A 19402-nucleotide genomic window follows, 5' to 3' on the forward strand; every position below is an offset into this window, starting at 1 on the left:
CTGCGTCTGATCCAGCTCCTGAGTAGTGGGAGCGGATCCCGTTAGTCGGCCACACGGGGAATTCCAGCTCCCAGCTTTGGCCTGTCCCAGACCTACCATTTTTGATTGAACCCTCAGTGGATGAAGATCTTCTGTCCCCTTCTTTCTGCTTCTCCTTTTCAAATGGTATGAAAATAGATAATTTTTTAAACACAGCTAGAGGGACAGATGTTTCACTTAGCAATTAAGCTGCCGATTTAGAAGCCCGAGTTACACAGTGGAGTGCTTGAATTTGCTGTCTGGATGTGGGAGTTAAAAAGAAGTGGTCAGCATAGAAATGCATAAAAACATTTGACTAATTTGATAAAATAACTAGAAAATTAATATTTGCATAGTATTTAATTACTGATGATAATAAGTGATAAAGTAAAACTCCCAATGTTTGCATTTAGTCATCTAAGAGTAGCCGTTAGAAATATGGTCTCTGGGTCTTGCACGGGGCCTAGCGGCTAAAGTCCTCACCTTAAATGCACGCCCGGGATCCCATATGGACACCAGTTATAATTCTGGCAGCCCCACTTCCCATCCAGGTCCCTGCTTGTGGCCTGGGAAAGCAGTCGAGGATGACCCAAGGTCCTGGGACCCTGCACCCGTGTGGGAGACCTGGAGGAGGTTCCTGGCTCCCAACTTCGGATCAGCTCAGCACTGGCTATTGTGGTCACTGGGGAGTGAATCATTGGATGGAGAATCTTCCTCTCTGTCTCTCCTCCTCTCTGTGTATCTGACTTTGCAATAAAAAGTAGATAAATTGTTTTTTAAAAAAGAAAGAAAAGAAATACATCTCTGTCTTCAAAACCAAAACAACTAAAATAGCGAAATATAACTTTCAAACCAAAGAAATACAGGCAGGCGGAAGAAGAAATAACAAGATAGGCTAATACAGAAAACATAAAATAGATGTGTGAGTGAGCCCAGCTTCGTCTGTAACCACAGTAACTCTAAGTGGATTAAATTCATCTATTACAAGTCAGGTTATATTGGATAAGTGAACAGGATTCAGCAATGCTTTGCTTACAAGGCACTTGTAGGTTGATGTTCTGTATTCAAAATCAAGTGATTTAAGGTCAGTAACCATACAGATATTTGCAAAAGTGATATAAAAGAATAATTGTTAGGAAAACAGTCATTTTTATTGAAAAATGGCATACTGCATAATAATGTAAAAATTAATCTAGAAAGAAAATACAACAGATATATAAGTAATATTTACCTAATAGTAAAATGTCACTTAAACAAACTAAGCAAAGAAATAGCTAAGCAGTGCTCTGTTCGGCTAGTTTTACTTAAAGATTAGGAAATTAGATTATTATGTGTGCAAATTGAAAATTTCTGAATAACTCATGTAATGAGGCCTTATTTAAATGAATTTGTTTTTCAGAATTGTTAAAAACCGAATTAGACGTGGAGTTCATTGCTTTGAAATAGCATGGGAAAAGCCTGGTATGTATTCTCTATAAACAAAATATTTTGTCTATAACATTTGATCATTTAGGTATAGTAAGTATTGTGTGTGTGTATATAACACAAAATATTGAACTCTACACATGAACTGTGGGTCAGCTTCAGTTACCTGGGTTATTTTAAATACCTTTTGACTAACAGTCAAAATGATGAATGTCAAAATTTTTTTTTTTTTGATTAAGAAAATAATGCTGAAATACTTTCATTTGTATATCTGAGAATGGTTTAATAAATGATCTGGTCATGGAATTTAAATACTTACAAAACTGATGCTAAAAAAAGGTTGGTGAAAATTACCTGGGATTTTTTTCCCTCTCATTTAGTTTTCCTAAGACTTCACAAGGGCCTGATTGCCTTTATTTGTGTTGTAATACCAGGAATAACATGAACTTGGAATTAGAACCCAAACAGAAAGCAAGTGAAATACAGATAATTAAAAATTTTTAAGGATCCAGATTTATTTCCTTTTGGCTTTGAAAGGAGATTGTGTTGCAGTTAGATGAGTGAGAGAAGATAAGTTTAAGCTGCAAAAATTGAGGAGTGAAAACACGAAGAATTCCATACACTATTCCAAGCAGGAAGGTAGAAGGAAGATTGAGGGCTTCGGGACGCTCCCACCAACCAGTGTAGCCTCATGAAATACCAAGGAGTAACCCGGTTTAGCACTACCTCTCGCTCTCTGGAAGTGAGGGTCAGGTCCTCGCTCATCCTGGTGGGAGCTAAGAAACATTTTTAGATCAACTTTTTGGGTTTTTTTTTTTTTTTTGTTCTATTTTAAACTTACCAAGAAACTGTATATACTGTAAATTAAGATACAGCCTTACTCATTTCTGTATATCAGCTTGTGAATCAAGGAAGACTGGGCATATCATAAGAAATCTGAAATAATATCTTAGTGATTCTTTTAGCTCTTATCTTTTCAGACTCTTTCACAAAAATTTTTTTACAAAGTTAAGTTTTAGTAAACTGCCTATTCCATTCCTTGTTTATAATTTTAACATTTATCTAATTAAAACCAACCAACCTCATCTAAGCAAAATTTTTGATGCTCTTAGATGCTACTACAATCTCTGACGCAAGGGAATTTTAAAAGACCACCTTCCCACTCTTTCCAGACAAAAGAAAATAAATTCTGAGGCTGTGACATAGTGTATTACATCACTGTTCCTGAAGATGGCATGCTGTATGGGCACCATTTCATGTCCCAGCTGTTCCACTTCCAATCCAGCTCCCTGCTGGTGGCCTGTACAAGGCAGATAGCCCAAGTCCTTGGGCCTCTGCTACCAGGTGGGAGACCCCTGGCAGCTCGTGGCCCCTGGCTGTTGCAGCCATCTCAAGAGTGAACTAATGGATGGAAGGTCTCTTTCTCTCTCCTCCCTGTCTTTCTGTAAAAGGCTTTTCAAATAAATAATAAAATCTTTTTTAAAAAATATCTGGAACAGTATCACATTATTAGAATGGCAGATTGCATTTATAGATTATAGATGACTATCTGGAAATTTTCCTGGGAAGTGTGAATTTTTTTTAATCTGTGAATGAGCCTACTTCACTGCGTTTTTAACTTTGCAGAACATTACGTTACAAAAGATGGGCAAAAAGGAGACTCGGTTGTATCAACGGTCGAAGAAGAATCATTGTTTGAAGCCGCATATCCAGAGATTGTTGCCGTTTACAAATTACAGAAGTTAGAAATTAAAGGGAAGCCAAAAAAGGGTCAGTGTCTAATTTTGACAGCTATTTCTGCAACACACAAATGTTGTAGAAGTTCCACCTGTTCCGTTCTGCTCTATCTTGTCCAAATTTCAATGAGAATTCTCTACAGTCCACAGTGGGTATACTCTTGCTTCTTTTCTCTTCACATACTTTCATTTAAAGCTGAGACGTCGGGAATAAACCATTCTATGTCTACTAATGTAACCAAATGTTAGATTAATTAAACCAACCAATTATTGGACAACTGCTATGTTTAATATGTGGGGTTATAAACACATTATCTTTATTTCTTAAAATTTGGTAAAGGAAACAACTGGATTATAACATTGTTTCCAGAAGGAACTATTTTGTAATATTTCCAGGAATCCACTGAGCCCAAAAAAGGCAAAAAGTGCTCAGATACAAGATTTCCAGTCTGAACTCCAGTTTTTTAACCTAAGTTAAAGAAAACAAAGTGGATGCTAATTGTGTTTGTTTTTTTTTTACAGGTATGAAAATTAAGCCCAGGAACAATAATTTACCAGACTCGGATGATGCAGTGAGTGTTCAGTCGCAACTGACTTTAAAACCCGCACGTGAAATCTTTCCTAAACAGAATTCTGAGCTGAATTTGGAAATTCCTCCCATTCCTGCATTATCACAGGAAGCAAGCTCTGCCTCATTGAATAACTTACTTTTACCTGAAGACAATTCTTGTTTGAATACCCACGAACAGTTTATATCCTCCCCAAGACTTTTGGCTATCCAGCAAAAAAACAAAGCTGCAACTGAATATCCAACTTCAGAAGCCGGTCAACACAATTCCTTAAACAACAATAGGTCAGTAATTGCTGATCTGCACTTGAGCACCATTGACTGGGAAGGCACTTCTTTCAGTAATTCCCCAGCTATTCAAAGGAACACTGTCTCTTGTGATTTAAAGTCAACACTTACAGCAGAGCTGTCAGCCACTACTGATTCTTATGAAAATATCCAAGAGCAATTATGTGAATCAGAGCAATTCGCCTCAAACATGAATGAAGCGTCAGATTGGGATCTCCAAAAGATTAGTTCTGAAGAGCATCTCATTTCTAGCATTTCCAACTTATGTCTAAAGGATTTGCCTTTAAGGGAACGACTACTGATAAAGTCATCATTTCCTCAGAATAATGTACAACCAGATGTTGACCTGAAAACTGTATCCCTAATTAGGAGAAAAGAGTCTTGTGTCGCTAGGAATAGTTTTGACTATCCACCACAACTTTCTCAGGATCTTCCAGGAATCCATTTGCAAAATGAATCCAGAAATAGTGAGATGTTAAAAGACCAACTACTTCAAGAAAACTGCGAAATAACCTCTTCTGCACCTCTTTCTGACAAAAATCCAACAGCATTTAGAGCTGGACCACCAAATATAACTTCGGATCACAATAGAAAATTTGATATGCCAGCCATGAAGAAAGCTGTAATGCAGAGAAGTGTTTGCCTTGAAAGACAGTCATCTGATGACGAAAGCCACCCCAGTGTTTGAGAGAGCTAAGTTCTCAACAAACAAAATAAAGCATGGTTTTCAGAATAATCTCACAGCAAAATTCAAAGAAAATGACCACAACAATTTACCTAATCCTAAACTACTGATGAAAGAAACTGAAAAATATAACAAATCTTTCAAAAGATCTAGAAATGAAGAAGATTCTTCCTCTGGCCCAGGAAAAAAGCTCCCGAGTTCTCCCCAGTGTCATCAGAAAGGAGATCACGACTCCAGTGTTCGGCTGGATAGTCCACCTCCTTTAGCGCAGAGATTAAAACTCAAGTTCCAAAACACTTGAGATCTAAAACGCCGAAGTCTGATGTATTACTCACGTATTGTGTGCACTAGCAGGGGGGAGATGTCCCATTAATGCTGGAGAGGAAAATTTAATGTAGCTTTATATGTCGCAAAATGTTTTTGCCTCTTTAATCAAAATTATAACTTCAAAATGTTATTTAAAAGTTTAATTTTAAAGGATGAACCCTGGAGTGAAGACTTCAGATAATGTCTCATTTTAAAATGTATTTTCGCCCTTTCTAATATTTTTATTGATTATTGTCAGTTTACCTAATTTTAAAGTGTCAGGAATAGTACTTGACATAGTCAATGCTCCATCCATTTGCTCATTTTTTACTTCTTCCACAAGCCCTTAAAGCACTAACTATACTTTGACTTGTTCTCAAGAGAATAACTCTTTAATCATATTACAGTATCTTCCATTGTGCCTTTCCTGAGAGTTACAGTTTTTCCAGATGTTCAGATACTCTGTACTCTTTCCTGATGACGTTATTCCCCCTTGCGATAGAGGCGTTGGTCAACACATGGAATGGGAGTCACGATGGTAATGATGACTAAAGTAAGACCAGGTAGGAAAGTCGCTGCTTACGCGTCTCCAGTCCACAGGACAAGGTTTGGATTGCTCAGGATCACAGCTACCTAATTTCCTTGCCATCTGATTATTTTTTAATCACTACCGTTGTTTTAAAAATGAGTATGCAATATTGATTTTAATACCATAAAATATTAGTTATTGTACTAATTTGTTGTATATTCAAAATCAATTTTGCACCTGTAGTGAGGTACTCAAATTTGAAAGGAGACAATGAAACTGTAGCCACAGATACAGTATCTTGTATAAAGAAAATCATAATATTCAAACCAATAAATGAGTTCAGCAAGGTTACAGGATATAACAGCAGTATACAAAATCTGTTGTATTTCTGTACATTCATAGTGAATAATAACATTAAGAAAATTCATTTACAACAGTATCAACAAGGATAAAATGCTTGGGAATAAAACGGTAGAAAATGAATACTTTTAAAATTGCAAAATATTACTGAATTAAATTAAAATTAAAACCTAAATAAATGGATCAAAAAACTTAAGGATAGTAATACTCCCTGAACTGAACCGCAGACTAAATATAGTCTTCATCCACTCCTGCTTATGTCTTGCTGGAAACTGGCAAGTTTACGCTAATATTCATGTGGGAGGTTAGGGGACGCTGAGTAGCTGAGACTCTTGAAAAAAAGAAATAATAATAAATAAAGGGCATAACTTACCACAATGTGTTATCCTGGTATAAAGATCAATAAAGTAGAAGCAGGAGTCCAGAAATCTGCATTCACATTTATAGTCAATTGATTTTTTTTATTACATTTTATGATACAGTTCCATAGACTCCAAGATTCCCCCAAGCCCTCCCCCCATATTGATTTCCTCCATGTTACTGCAGCAGTACAGCTCATAACCAGTCATAATTCAATCATTGTGGTCATGGATCATGCAGGGAGTCCAGCATCTTATTATCCAGATAAATTCAACAGTTTCATTGGGAGACCATCCTTGATCTAAAGGCAGAGCTGGCAGAATATCATCCCCTCCAATGAACAGCCACAACACAAATTCAACAACAGGAAGAAACATGAAAGTTAACAGCATCGTGAAGTCAGTTGACATGGTACAGAGTGACCAATGTGTTAGAAATGCAAGTTCTTAACCACATCCTGTAACTGCTCCTGTAGTCAATTGATTTTTTTCAACCAGAGTACCAGGACAACTCAATGGGGAAATCAGAGACTTCCAATAAATACCATTGGCTCTATTTTGTGTGAACTCGGAATAAACTTAAGCACTCAAGGTGGGAGCTAAAACTACAATTTAAAAAAATAAAAACGGAAGATTCGTGGCTTTTGGATCATTTCATAAACAGCAACAAAGAAAAGATTGATAAATTAGACAAAGCTAAAAATCTGTTGCTGGGCAGAATCAGGCTGGACTGCAACACCCATTTGTTCCTGTGGGAGACAGTACTGGAAACAGAACTGACCCAGCAATTGCAACCACAAGCATACATATAAGCTGATTGGGGTGATGGACTATGCTGAAGCCTGTACTGGCAAGCACACGCAAGAATCAGGTCTGGGATCACCTCAGATGAGGTTTCTTTGACGATTTCCTACCAACTGGACTAGAACCCCAACCATGAAGAGAAGAGCAGGTTCCATGATCTGACCATGGAGTGTATGTGTCAAAGCTGAGCCTCCTCAGAGGCTCAGACAGAGCAGTGGACAGCATATCCAGGTGCACATGGAGGAAAGGGCAGACCATCGGAACCTGCAGAGGACACCCAATACCACAGCAGAGGACCAAGGACAAAACAAATCGATCATCTACACCAGCCATGTGTTGGCAGTAAAATCTGGGCAAGGTGGGCTGTGTCAGCCAGTGGATTCTGGAGAGATTTCATCGTGCTTGGAGTGGTGAGACTAACAGCAGTTCAGAACTGCTGAACTATCAAAACCACTTGAGCAGGACTCTCAGAGCATGCTCCAACCTGGGACCTGGGATGGGTGGGAGGCTGGGTGGGGATTCTCCCTTTATCTCTCCCCTTACCCCAGATACAGAAAATAATAATAATAATAAATATGGAAACATTTAGAAATGTTACCGAGATTTTAATGAAGTGAAAAAATTACAAAATTAGGAGTGCCTGATCAGCGCTCGCTTTGGCAGCACGTATACTAAAATACGAGTGCCTGATCTAGATTCATTTTGCTGTGTAGCTAATATAGTTTGATACCAAACTCCACTTTCTGTTCGAGAATTTTCAATGACCACATTACAGCGCTTCTCTTTCAAGCATCCTGCTTTGTTCTTGTTCCTTGCTGATCTAGTCATGGTGCTGCTTGCAGACTTTTAGTCAGTGTAACTGCCTAGTTACTGCTTTATTCACCACTTCACTGACTTGTTAAGAAAGTTTGTTTCCCTCCAAAATACTTCTCAAAAGACATGGCTTTTGTTTTACAATGAAGGGTTCTTTTTTTTTTTTTTTATTTAACATGGCTCAGGCCTTGTCACATATCCATAACTTCAAATTGTTTTGTTTCAGAATTTTTCTTATGCTGTAATTTTTCCTCAGGCATTCAAATAACCACGTGACATCTATTACAGAACAGGCATTCTGCTGGACCCTGGAGTTTTAGCAGTGAGCAAAATTCTGTAAGACTTAATATTCACTAAGTTGCTGCTCCTATGGACACATGGGCGTTTGCTAAATGGTCACCAGGCCAGTGAGCATCATTTGGAAGGAGGACTTGGATTAATTTCCAGGTGGAATAGCCAAATAGCTCCCTGGGGAAAAACTACTAGAGGCCAATAAGAAGGTGGGGAGAGGGGTCTTCAGAAAAACAAGACTAAATTAGTGAGGTTCCAAGGGAATTCCAAAGATGTGATATTTGAGCTCAGTATTGAAAAAATAATGCAGCCACTGAAATCTTGTAACGGTGTTCCATAAAGTTTGTGAAAATGGAATTGGAAATGTAGTGTAGAAAAGTTTGAAATTGCATTTTTTTTATAATCAGCTTTTCAAGAAAATTTTGAAAACCTCTCATGCGTTATTAAAAAACTTGTTTACAATTTAAAAAGATTTTACTTCCATTTTCCATAATTTAAGTAGCCATATTATTACCCCAGTCACCTGTTACTGAATACCTGATTTGTGCAAAGCTCTTACACTTTTTGTGCATAGCAGCCAGCTGATGGGTTAGTGAGTTTAAAGTAACTTCTCCAGGCCATCCAGCTGGAGAACTCTTAGTGCTGCAGTTAGAACTCAGATGTAACTCTTAGGTTGATTCCATATATGTATGTATTCATATTTGACACAATTGTTAATTCAAATAGTACCTCAATAATCTGTCTCTTGGGCCCGGTGCGATAGCATAATGGTTAAAGTCCTTGCCTTGCACGCGCTGGGATCCCATATGGTCACTGGTTCTAATCCTGGCAGCTGCACTTCCCATCCAGCTTCCTGCTTGTGGCCTGGGAAAGCAGTCAAGGACAGCCCAAGGCCTTGGGACCCAGCGCGTGCGTGGGAGACCCGGAAGAGCTCCTGGCTCCTGGTTTCGGAATGGCTCAGCTCCAGCCGTTGCAGCCACTTGGGGAGTGAACCATTGGAGGGAAGATCTTCCTCTCTGTCTCTCCTCCTCCCTGTATATCTGCTTTTCCAATAAAAATAAATAAATCTTTTTAAAAATCTGTCTCAACTTTATCATCAAAAATAATTCCCATTATTAAAATCCATATCCCTCGAATCTGCCTTGTTTTCATTTCCACATACCAGCACCTGACATTTTTGAAATGATGTTTCCCAGACAACAATGCAAACTCGAAGGCAGAGGCTAACTCTTCTTCCTTCACAAAATACCAGAGCAGTGCTTGGCACCCTGACTTCCGGCTGCACGAGGCCCTCCTGCTGCCTTCCAATAGGGAGGCTCTACAGCAGGGGCTGTGCTTTGCAGTGTGTCAGAGGGAAACTTCACAAGCTTGGGACAGCCTGACCCCAACACGTGTCCTCGCCTGTCCACGAGGACTACTTCCCTAATGCCGCTGTGCAATGCCAGTCGCTCCCAGCTTGGCCAGACACTCCCTCCTCTGCCACGGACCAGCTCGGATGTCAGCAGCTCTGATTCTGAGCAGATTTAGCTGTTCTATTTGTGTTCCCAGAGGCATTGCACATTCCTGTGATGGCATCACATTTCATTCACTCATGCAACAAATTTTAGTGGGATGGCTACTCTGTAGGAGGACTTATGCCCCCTTTTTAGAATGCATTTCCCCATAAGGTAGAATTGAGATCTTCGAAGAGGAATCCAGCACAGCTTTTGTATCCTCCAGAGCCCTGCCTAGAATTTGATATATTAGACTTGTGTTCCTCCAATTCGTCTACCCTTCAGACTCAGTGCAGAAACGCTCCTATAAGGAAGACATTCACTTCCGTGGGTTTCTGTTATAACTTCCTGTTATTCTTCATGGGTTCCCACATTGTTGTGGCCAACATCAGATTGTGAGATTCCAGAAGGCAGAGCTATTTATGTTTCCAAACCTACAAGGGCTGGCACAGAAAGCATTCTTTGAGTAGTTGCTCACTTAGTAAACCCAGGGGCTTCATTCCTCATAAAGACCAAGTTCAGTTGAATGGTTCCCTCTGCCAGCTTGATCACTGCCCACCTTTCGCCATTTTAAGACTGCCTCATGGGATGCTTGCTTCTGGAAGGTGCAGGAGGTTAAGTCAGCTGTCTGTTGTGTGAGTCGCATGTAGGATAAAACAGCTTAAACGATCTAAGTGAAGGCAGCCCCTTTTATCTGCAGATTAGCACAGCAACGTTTATCACCTCCTTCACCAGGAAAAGCTGTTGTCCGGCTCAGCTAACAACTTGCAGCAGCTTCTCTCAGGGACTTGCCACATTGCCTTTAACGGCACATGCCGCAGAGTCAGCACCCACAGCATGCCGCATAACAGTCACCCCAAAGTGGGACCATTTCAGATGATTTCCAAGATGGATGGTTTATTTAACCCTCGACCAGACAGATGCCATAAAATCTCTATTGGCAATGGAAGGGAAGTTCATCAACAAAGTAGGCTGACCCTTCTGTGGTCAGAATCACTTTACATATTTTGCCAAATGTCTTAAACATTAGAGCAGAACTTGATAAATAAAAATTAAGTGTCGGGACTTCCTTAACATTAATCTCTGCCAAGATCCAACCTCCCCTTCCCCCCAAATGCTAGCATCCTTAAATGGAAAACTACCTGTGTACTTAGGATTCTTCAATCAAAGGCCAAATGAAAAGAAATTTCTTAAAAATGTTTAATTATTTGAAAGGCACAGAGAAAAGGAGAGATGCAGGAGCCAGGAACTCCATCTGAATCTGTCAAGTTCCTGGACCACCATCCACTGCTTCCCAGGCAGATAGGCAGGAAGCTTGATCAAGTTGGAAGAGCTCAGACTTCCATGAGCTGTGGCATTCCAAGTGGCAGCTTGACCCACTGTGCCCTAATGCCTTCCCTCATTTCAGTCATCATGATTCTACATTTGCCTACCCAAGTTTCAATCATAATTCATTTACCACTTAGCCGATGCTTGCCTTTCAACTGAGTAAGATCTGAAAGGACTGTCCTTATAAAGGTTTTGAATCTGAACATAACAAAGCAATTTACAAAGTGCCTACATGACATACATTACCAGTCCTTTGCCTTTTTGTTGCTAAGCAATATTTGTTATGATAACTGCTCTAATGCAATTACTATTGCTAAAATCACTTAGCTCTTTGTTAAACAGAAGATGCTGACCTGCCAAAAGGCTGATTTTATAGGGCTGTCCCAATACCGAGGTCTCCGGCCCAGGCCCTGGGGTATCAGCTCAGGACAAGCAGGTCCATCTCCTCCTGCTTGTTACTTATTGTATCGGCTGTGGTTTATAATCACATGTGACTCCTTTGAGATGTTTTATTAGGGTTGGCACTGTGGCCCATCGGTTTAAGTGGTTGCTTGTGATGCCAACACCCTGTATCAGAGTTTGAGCTACTTCATTTCTGGCCCAAATCCCTGATAATGCACCTGTGAAAGTAGCAGAAAATGGCCTAAGTGCTGTGGGCTCCTACCAAAGTGGGAGACCTGGCTGCGGTTCTGGGCTCTTGGCTTTGGACCAGCTCAAGCTGTTGTAGCCATTGGATAGTGAACCAGCACATGGGAAAACTCATTCTCTCTCCCCTGCTTCAAAGTATTTTTTTTTTAAAGAGAAAACATTAAACTATCATTAAAATCTGCATTTTTGGAGAAATGCGTCTCTAGTTTACAGATAAGGAAAAAGAGACAACGCTAACTCATTGGACCTTGGTGAGTACAGGCAGGATCACACAGTTCTGAAGTCTGTTATGTGGAACCTTAGTCTTAGGAGAATACAAATGAAAGAATGAGATGTGCTGCCCAACTCACTGATTCTCCAATTTCCTCATATGCTCTGAAGGGCATGCACTGTTACACCCTGATTACATGTGAGATTAGAAGTTAAGGAACCAACCTAAGTTCAGCATCAAATGAACAAATGTTTGAAACTATAAGTAGCTCAACTTCAAAGCTGGTTTACTCCCTGTTCCTTCCTACTGTTTTGGTCAAAATTCAACCTCCTACACATATCCCTTCACTCCAGGTCCACAGTACTTGAAATAAATCATCTATCAGAAAAACATAATGACCTCTATTGATCTACTGTAGGGAAAACCGGCTGCAGATGCCATTCGTCTTGTGGCCTATTGGGAGCTGTGAGTTGGTCTCATTGCCCACAATTGCTAGAGTTTCTTGTTGCAATCTCCAGGCCAGGAAATGTCAAGACTCAAGGCACACTTTCTACTGGAGGTGTATTGTTTCACACCATCAGGAAGGCAAAAGCAGGATAGGAAAAGCCAATATAAGTCAGTGAAAGCCTTCTGTACTCAGGAACAATACATCGGAGGCCCAGAAAACGTATTTTCAACTTCTCAGAATTATCACAAATTCATTTATTTTCAGGATTAAAGTGTAACTATTGTGGTCAGCACTTAGGGAGACTGGAGGATTTGCCTGTTTTCTTCAAAGCTCTAACCACCAGAGTCTTCAGGATGAGGTCACCTGCAAGTTCTTGGTTAAGAGTATATCTTTTATTTGTTTATTTGTTTAAAAGGCAAAGTGACACAGAGAGCGAAATCTTCCATTTGCTGATTCTCTCCTCTAATTCCTGCAACAGCCAGGTCTAGGCCTAGTCGAGGCCAGGAGCATGGAACTCCATCTAAGTCTCCTGGGTGGATGGCAGGAACCTGGACTTGGTCATCGTCTGCTGCCTCCTGGTATATTATCAGGCAACTGGATTGTAAGCAGAAAAGATGAACTTCAACCCACACGTTAGCATGCGATGTGGACAGTAGCTTAACTCTGTGCCGAAATGCCTACCAAGCACCTCTGTGATTCCTTTTTGAAGTGTTCACTTCTTTAATCACTTTTGTACAGTGTCTGCCATGAGCCAGGCCCTGTGCTAAATACATTCAGTACATTGTTTAGCCATCTGGAGGGCAACCCAGAGAAGGAAGCAATGAGCCTAAGGTCACACTGCTAGCACCCAGAGCTCCTCCAAGTTGGAGTGCCATCTTCTGCAGGCGCTGCAAGAACAGGCTGCTCACTGATGTGCCTGCTTCCAAGCACTTGCGCCGTCCTCTGGCTCACACCCAGCCAGATAAAGCTGTAAAAAATGAAGAGGCATCCTGTGGATTCCTATCAGAGTCAGTGTGAATGCCTATTATTTTGAGCATATCATTTGTGAATAGTTTCAAATTTGCAAAGCAAGCTTTGTGAGGCAGTAATACAAAGAATTTTCACACACTCTCACCCTATATCCTCTATTGTTAATATCATATTAGTGTATGTGTCATTATTAATGCACCATATCCAGCTTCTCTTATTTTTTTAATCTAAACTCTAACTCTCCCACCCCTTTGAACTTCTAGTAACCTGAAAAGCAAAATGAAACTAAAATGAATTTGTGATCATTTCTGAGTATAAACTCAGATTAAGGCTTTTGGCTTTTGTTGTTCCATTTTTAAAAATTTTTTAAATTAAGCACTCACAAAGGAAAACATGCTGCCTTATTTTTTAAAAGATTCATTTATTTTTATTGTAAAGTCAGATATACAGAGAGGAGGAGAGACAAAGAGAAAATTCTTCCATCCAATGATTCATTCCCCAAGTGATGGCAATGACCAGAGATGAGCTGATCTGAAGCCAGGAGCCAGGAGCTTCCACTGGGTCTCCCACACAGGTGCAGGGTCCCAAGGCTTTGGGCCATCCTAAACTGTCTTCCCAAGCCACAAGCAGGGAGCTGGATGGGAAGCAGGGCCACTGGGATTAGAACCCGTGTCCATATGGGATTCCAGGTTATGCAAGGCTAGGACTTTAGCCGCTTGGCTACTGCACAGGGCCCCGTGCTGCCTTTTTGTCAGGCTTATTTCACTCAAAATAATGTCCTCTGCATCCATTCATTTTGCTGAAAATGACAAGATTTTATTTATTTTCTCTAGTTGAATAACATTTCATTGTGTATCATCTTCTCTCCATCCATCCATCTGACATTGGAAACCTTCCTTGATTCCACACTTTGGCTCCTGTGAACAGCACTGCTAGGAGCACAATGCAGCAGGTGCCCCGTGGAGACAATGAGTTCATGTCTTCCAACATCCAGGATGGAGTCTGTAAGGAGCTGTGGAGTTTCCTGTATCACTCGCCTGATCTATTGCCTTTTTTGTTTTCCTTAAGATACTGAGTTTATACCTTACTCTGGCTCTTTTCCTTGCTGTTCCATCCCTCTCCCTTGACAGATAGTTGGCTAATGAAAAATTTATCACCAGACCAGCTAGTATTTTTTCATCATTATTTTCCATGATGCAGTTTTGTAGGTATAGAGATTCATATCCATTTTCCCCTCCCGCCAGTCTGCCCCATATTATCATAGTACTGCAGTCCGTCAGTAACATTTGCAAGTTCAACTTTCTGCTGTTTAGGTGCATCATGGTATTGTAAGAATAAGTAAATGTAGAATATCTAGCATCATACTGCAAAGGCATATTTAAATGTTTCACTGAGGGCCCAACATGGTAGCTTAGCGGCTTAAGTCCTCGCCTTGCATGCACCAGGATCCCATAAGGGGACTGAATCATATCCCGGTAGCCCCACTACCCATCCAGCTCTCTGCTTGTAACCTGGGAAAGCAGTCAAGGACAGCCCAAAGCCTTGGGATACTGCACCCATGTAGGAGACCAAGAAAAAGCTTCTGGCTCCTGGCTTCAGATCAGCTGAGTTCCGGCCAGTGTGGTCACTTTGGACAGTGAATCAGCTGATGGAAGATCTTTTTTTTGGTCACCCATGTTGATTAACTTCATGATGGTTTGAATTTCCATGTTTCTTTTTGTTCTTGAAGTTGTGTAGTGGCTTTTCATTGGAGGAGATGAGATCCTGCCAGTTCTACTTTCAAACCAAGGATGGTCTCCCAGTGAAACTGTTGAATTTATCTGGACATTAAGATGCTGGACTGTCTGCATGGTCCATGCCCGCATTGAAGGAATCATGACCAGTTATGAACTGTACTACTGTAACAATATGGAGGAATTCAACATGGAGGAGGGCTTGGGAAGGGATTGGGGGAATCCCAGAGCCTATGAAACTGTGTCATAAAATGAAACAATAATGATAATAATAAAAAACTATGTAAAAAAAAAATCAAGTCATGAGCTAGTGAGGCTTATTGTACTGTAGATCCACAGTCAACCAGGCAGCCTGCCAGCAAGCAGCAGTTCTATGCCAAGAGTCATGCAAGATGCGTGGGCTACAGCGAAGTTCAGACAGCCTCTTTTCCTTGAGGAATTCATGGTCGACTCACAGAGACAACTACATGCAGTTAGCTTCCTGGCTTTCTAGCTCTGTGTTTCAGATCAGAATTGAATGAAACACCATCTGCCCATCCTCGGCCACTAACCGCAGCATACCAAACCAAAATACTCCACAAAGCAAAAGACTATAATTAACATCTCTGTCTCTCTCTTGCCACAAAGGTGATAAAGTAAGATCTGGCCCCAACTGGGCCACAGGCAGTGATTTGCATTTTAAAGTTTGACAGATATTTATAGGCCTTTTGATCTCCCTCTCCTCTTCACCCACCCACCCACCCCAGCCTTGCTTGCTGCCCGCTTCTCCCCCACCCCCGTGCTTCTCCATCCTGCACCAGGTACAGACTTCAACAATTATGGTCATGGATGCCCTTGCATGATGTGCTTATGGCAAGATGGCTTCTGTTTACCAAACCCAGCCATGCAGCAAGTACTCTTCTACAGCCTGACACCTGTGGCCACCCTGAAATGTTCATACTATTTATCATTTTGAAGTGAAGAATTTTAGGCTCAGAAAGACGAAATACCTTGCCCCTAATCACCAAGACGAAGGAGAGTGGGTCGGTACTGCAGCCCAGGCCTGAGTGCTTGCAAACCAAGACCTTTCCATGAACCCAAGCTGTCTCCAGTGAATGAAACTGGTTATTAAAGGCTACTGAGTTAAGGTCCTTCTTGGAAAAAGTAACCCTGCTTTCCAGTTTTCTTGCTGGTGTTATTCTGGAAACAGCCCAATAAACGTCACTACTTGATTTACTTGAAGGCAGGCTGCAGCTGCCTCTTCCTTCACAGCTCTTTCTGGACTCAAACCTTTCCCTCTTCTACTCATCTTTCACACAGGCTGCTCACCCCAACAGCTGCATGTCTCGCTCAGGGACACCCCTGCAGCCCTGTGGAATACGTACAGCAGTCTCTCCAAGTCCAAGAAGGTCTGTGGGAAACAAGCTCGGAATCACAGACTCTCACAGGTTTACAGCCAGAGGAAATCCCACAGGCCCACGAGAACACCTGAAGTTTGGAAAAGAGCCCATGCCACGTAACCCACACCAGCTTCATGAGACTTGGATTGGTTGGCTTTGAAGTGTAAGACAAAGGAAAGAAATCACACAAATGAAAAACAGTGCTAGGCGCTGTCTCATGCAGTCTACTCTGCAGCCCATGGAGATAGGCACCCAGGGCCCTTGCATTCCACATGAGCCCTGGCTCAAAGAAGCAGCTGATGCAATGATCTGAGACCTGTGATGCGCTGAGCTCAGAAAAATTGTCATGGGGACAGCTCTTTTCCTGAAGCATGGAGAGTGTGACATGGTCTGTGAACAGGCAGTGCAAAGAGCCCACAGAGATGAACTCAACCACTCAACTGAAAGCCACTTGGCATTCACAACAGTCTGTCATATTTTGACCAGGAGTGAAATTCCTTAAAAAATAAAATAAATTTAGGGTTACCCCTACTGTCTCCTCCCCGTAAGTACAATCTCTCCTAGAATGTTCTGAGGCTGTTACCAGGCCGAAGATTCTGCAAGCTCTCTTCCTCCTTGGACAATCCACCCCCTCCTCAAAGAGGGGGCCTTAAAAGTGCCAAATTGGGAGCCACAAGAAAGGCATTGCTGAGTCTTCCTGTTGAGGTTGAGAGATCAGGTTCAAAGCTCAAGCCGCTGCTTCCCCACCTCCTCTCCCCACCCTATCAGGAGTGGTCCTTCCCTCCCTCCTCTGCAGTGCCCAGTAAAACTCTCCAGGCTGTGCTCAGTTTGGGGGTCAGGGGTCATATGAGGAGCGTGAGGCATCCTTTTGCTTTCTCTACTTCTACCCACACCTCCCAAAGGAGGCACGTGGGAAAGTCCTCTCCTTGAACAAAAGCTACAGGAAATCAGAAACCTTCCCTGCTCGGTGTACAACATTGATCTTGATGGAATCTGGCTACTCCATGAAAGTTGTTTTCTACTTAATTCCTGCTGGCTTTGTAGCTGTGGGCCCTGCAGTCCCAAGGGTGGGAGATGATGTCAAATCGGTGGCTCCAGATCCTACAAAGCACGTGCTGACCTGGTCCCCCGTGGGTCATGGGACATCTCTGACCCACACCCACTTGTCCTCACTAGCCATTCATTGGCACCTCATTCTCTTTGGAAAAGAGGTAGGCCACGCACGACTATCTTCAGAACACATTGTTATTGAGGGACATTCAAGTTCTGCCTCACCTTTGATTTCCTACTTAAGCTTGCCTGCACCGCGGTGTCCCCTACTCTGGAGCACACAGCTGAGCTGCTAATGACAGCGCCTCCAAGCACTCTTACTTGGCATCATTTTCCTTGTTTGGCAGTAATACAATCTCTTTTATTAGGACACATGCATCCTTGCTATCTAACCATGCAGTAACTCTTGGCACCTTTTGGCATTACACAAAACCTTCAGAAGTTTACAATAATTATATTCTTAAAATTGTGTCTATGAACTGTATTAAGACTTCTAAAATTAAAAAAATAAATAAAATAAAAACAAAAACCTCTCAGCATCTACAGTTCTCCTTAGCAGTAAATCACACATCGACACATACAAATGTTTTGTTTTGTGATGTCTCTCACGATATGTAATACTGTGTAACAGTGTAACAGTTTCTGATTCATGTTAGGTACAGAATTAGAGACATGTGTGTTGAATTAGCCTGTCTGGAAATGAGAAGTGTTTAAGAGCAAAGTTAGTGTGATGAAGGGGTAACTGATCTTGCGCCCCAGTAAGAGGCGCTGAGTGGCACCATGCACAGCTCCAAGTGAGGCTGCATTTAGAGCAGGTAGAGACTGGATGGCACAAATGAGGGGGCCCAGCATTGAGTAGTAATATCTTGGGACAGCACATACTGGAGCAGGTGCCAGGCAGGAAATCCTGGGGACTGTAAACCTCTAAGCCAATCACTTTCACATTCAGTCTTTCTGGAGTCCGTAAGAATTCTGTTTCTGAAACATGTTGCTGGGCCCCCACGCCGTCAGGGTCTGACAGTTCTGATTCTGATTCAAGGTGGGATCTTTGGATGCATTTGAAGAAACACTGAAGGACAAAAGGTGAAGAGATAAATAACAGTGTTTTGCGTAAGAATCTATTCATCAAGCATGTTCAGAATATCAAATCACCCCCCTTCTCATTTATCTGCAGATTCACCAACTAGAGCTGAGCCAAGTTGAAGTCAGGAGCCAACTCCATCCAGGTCCTCTGTCTGGGTGCCAGAAATGCAAGCAGTTGAGCTGCCCTTGGCGCCCCCCGCCCCCCAGCAAGCATCAGAGGGAAGCTAGATCAAAGCTGGAGGGACTTGGATCAGGCACTCTGAGATGAGATGCAGTTGTCCCCAAAGGAAGCCCCAAAGGAAGGCTTAACTTGCTGGGTCACAACATTCACCCCTAAATGATCAAACATTGGCCTGTGCAAATTCCTTTCTTCTTCCCTCTTTCCCTTCCTTCTTTCCTCCCTCCTGTCCCTCATTCCCCCTTCCTTCTTTCCTTCCTTCCTTCATCCCCTTGGCCACTGCCTCCTTATTCCCCCTCTCCTCTCTTCTCCTCTCCTCTCCTCTCCTCTCCTCTCCTCTCCTCTCCTCTCCTCTCCTCTCCTCTCCTCTCCTCTCCTCTCCTCTCTTCTCCTCTCCTCCCCTCCCCTCCCCTCCTCTTCTCTCCTTTCCTCTCCTTTCCTTTCCCTTTCCTTTCCTTCCTTCCTTCTCTTCCTCCCTTCCACTCCCTCCCCTCCTCCATCTCTCCTCCTTTCTTACCCTTCCTCCTCCCTTCCCTTCCTTCCTCCTCCCTTTCTTCCTTTTCTCCTGCCTCCTTCCACTCTTCCTTCCTGCTTTCATAGCCTTCCCCTCCCTTTCTCCCTCCTGCCTTCTTTCCTTCCTTCTCTTTCCTTCCCTCCCTCTCCACCACCTCCCTTGTTCTGTCCCCCTTCCCTCCCTCC

The 19402-nt window shown here is 42.0% G+C and overlaps 1 protein-coding gene across 1 annotated transcript in view; it reads left to right on the forward strand.

Moving 5' to 3' along the window:
- The window catches only part of GEN1 (GEN1 Holliday junction 5' flap endonuclease), a 28966-nt gene extending 23012 nt beyond the window's left edge, over window positions 1-5954 (forward strand). The window contains 4 exon segments of the mRNA XM_040992859.1: window positions 1418-1479; window positions 3070-3213; window positions 3702-4708; window positions 4710-5954. Coding sequence (XP_040848793.1) covers window positions 1418-1479; window positions 3070-3213; window positions 3702-4708; window positions 4710-5021 — 1525 coding nt within the window. The 3' untranslated portion in view covers window positions 5022-5954.
- The last annotated feature ends 13448 nt before the right edge of the window (window positions 5955-19402 follow it).

This window comes from Ochotona curzoniae, unplaced genomic scaffold, assembly GCF_017591425.1.
Source record: "Ochotona curzoniae isolate NIBS_2020 unplaced genomic scaffold, NIBS_Ocur_1.0 contig_883, whole genome shotgun sequence".
NCBI lineage: Eukaryota > Metazoa > Chordata > Mammalia > Lagomorpha > Ochotonidae > Ochotona > Ochotona curzoniae.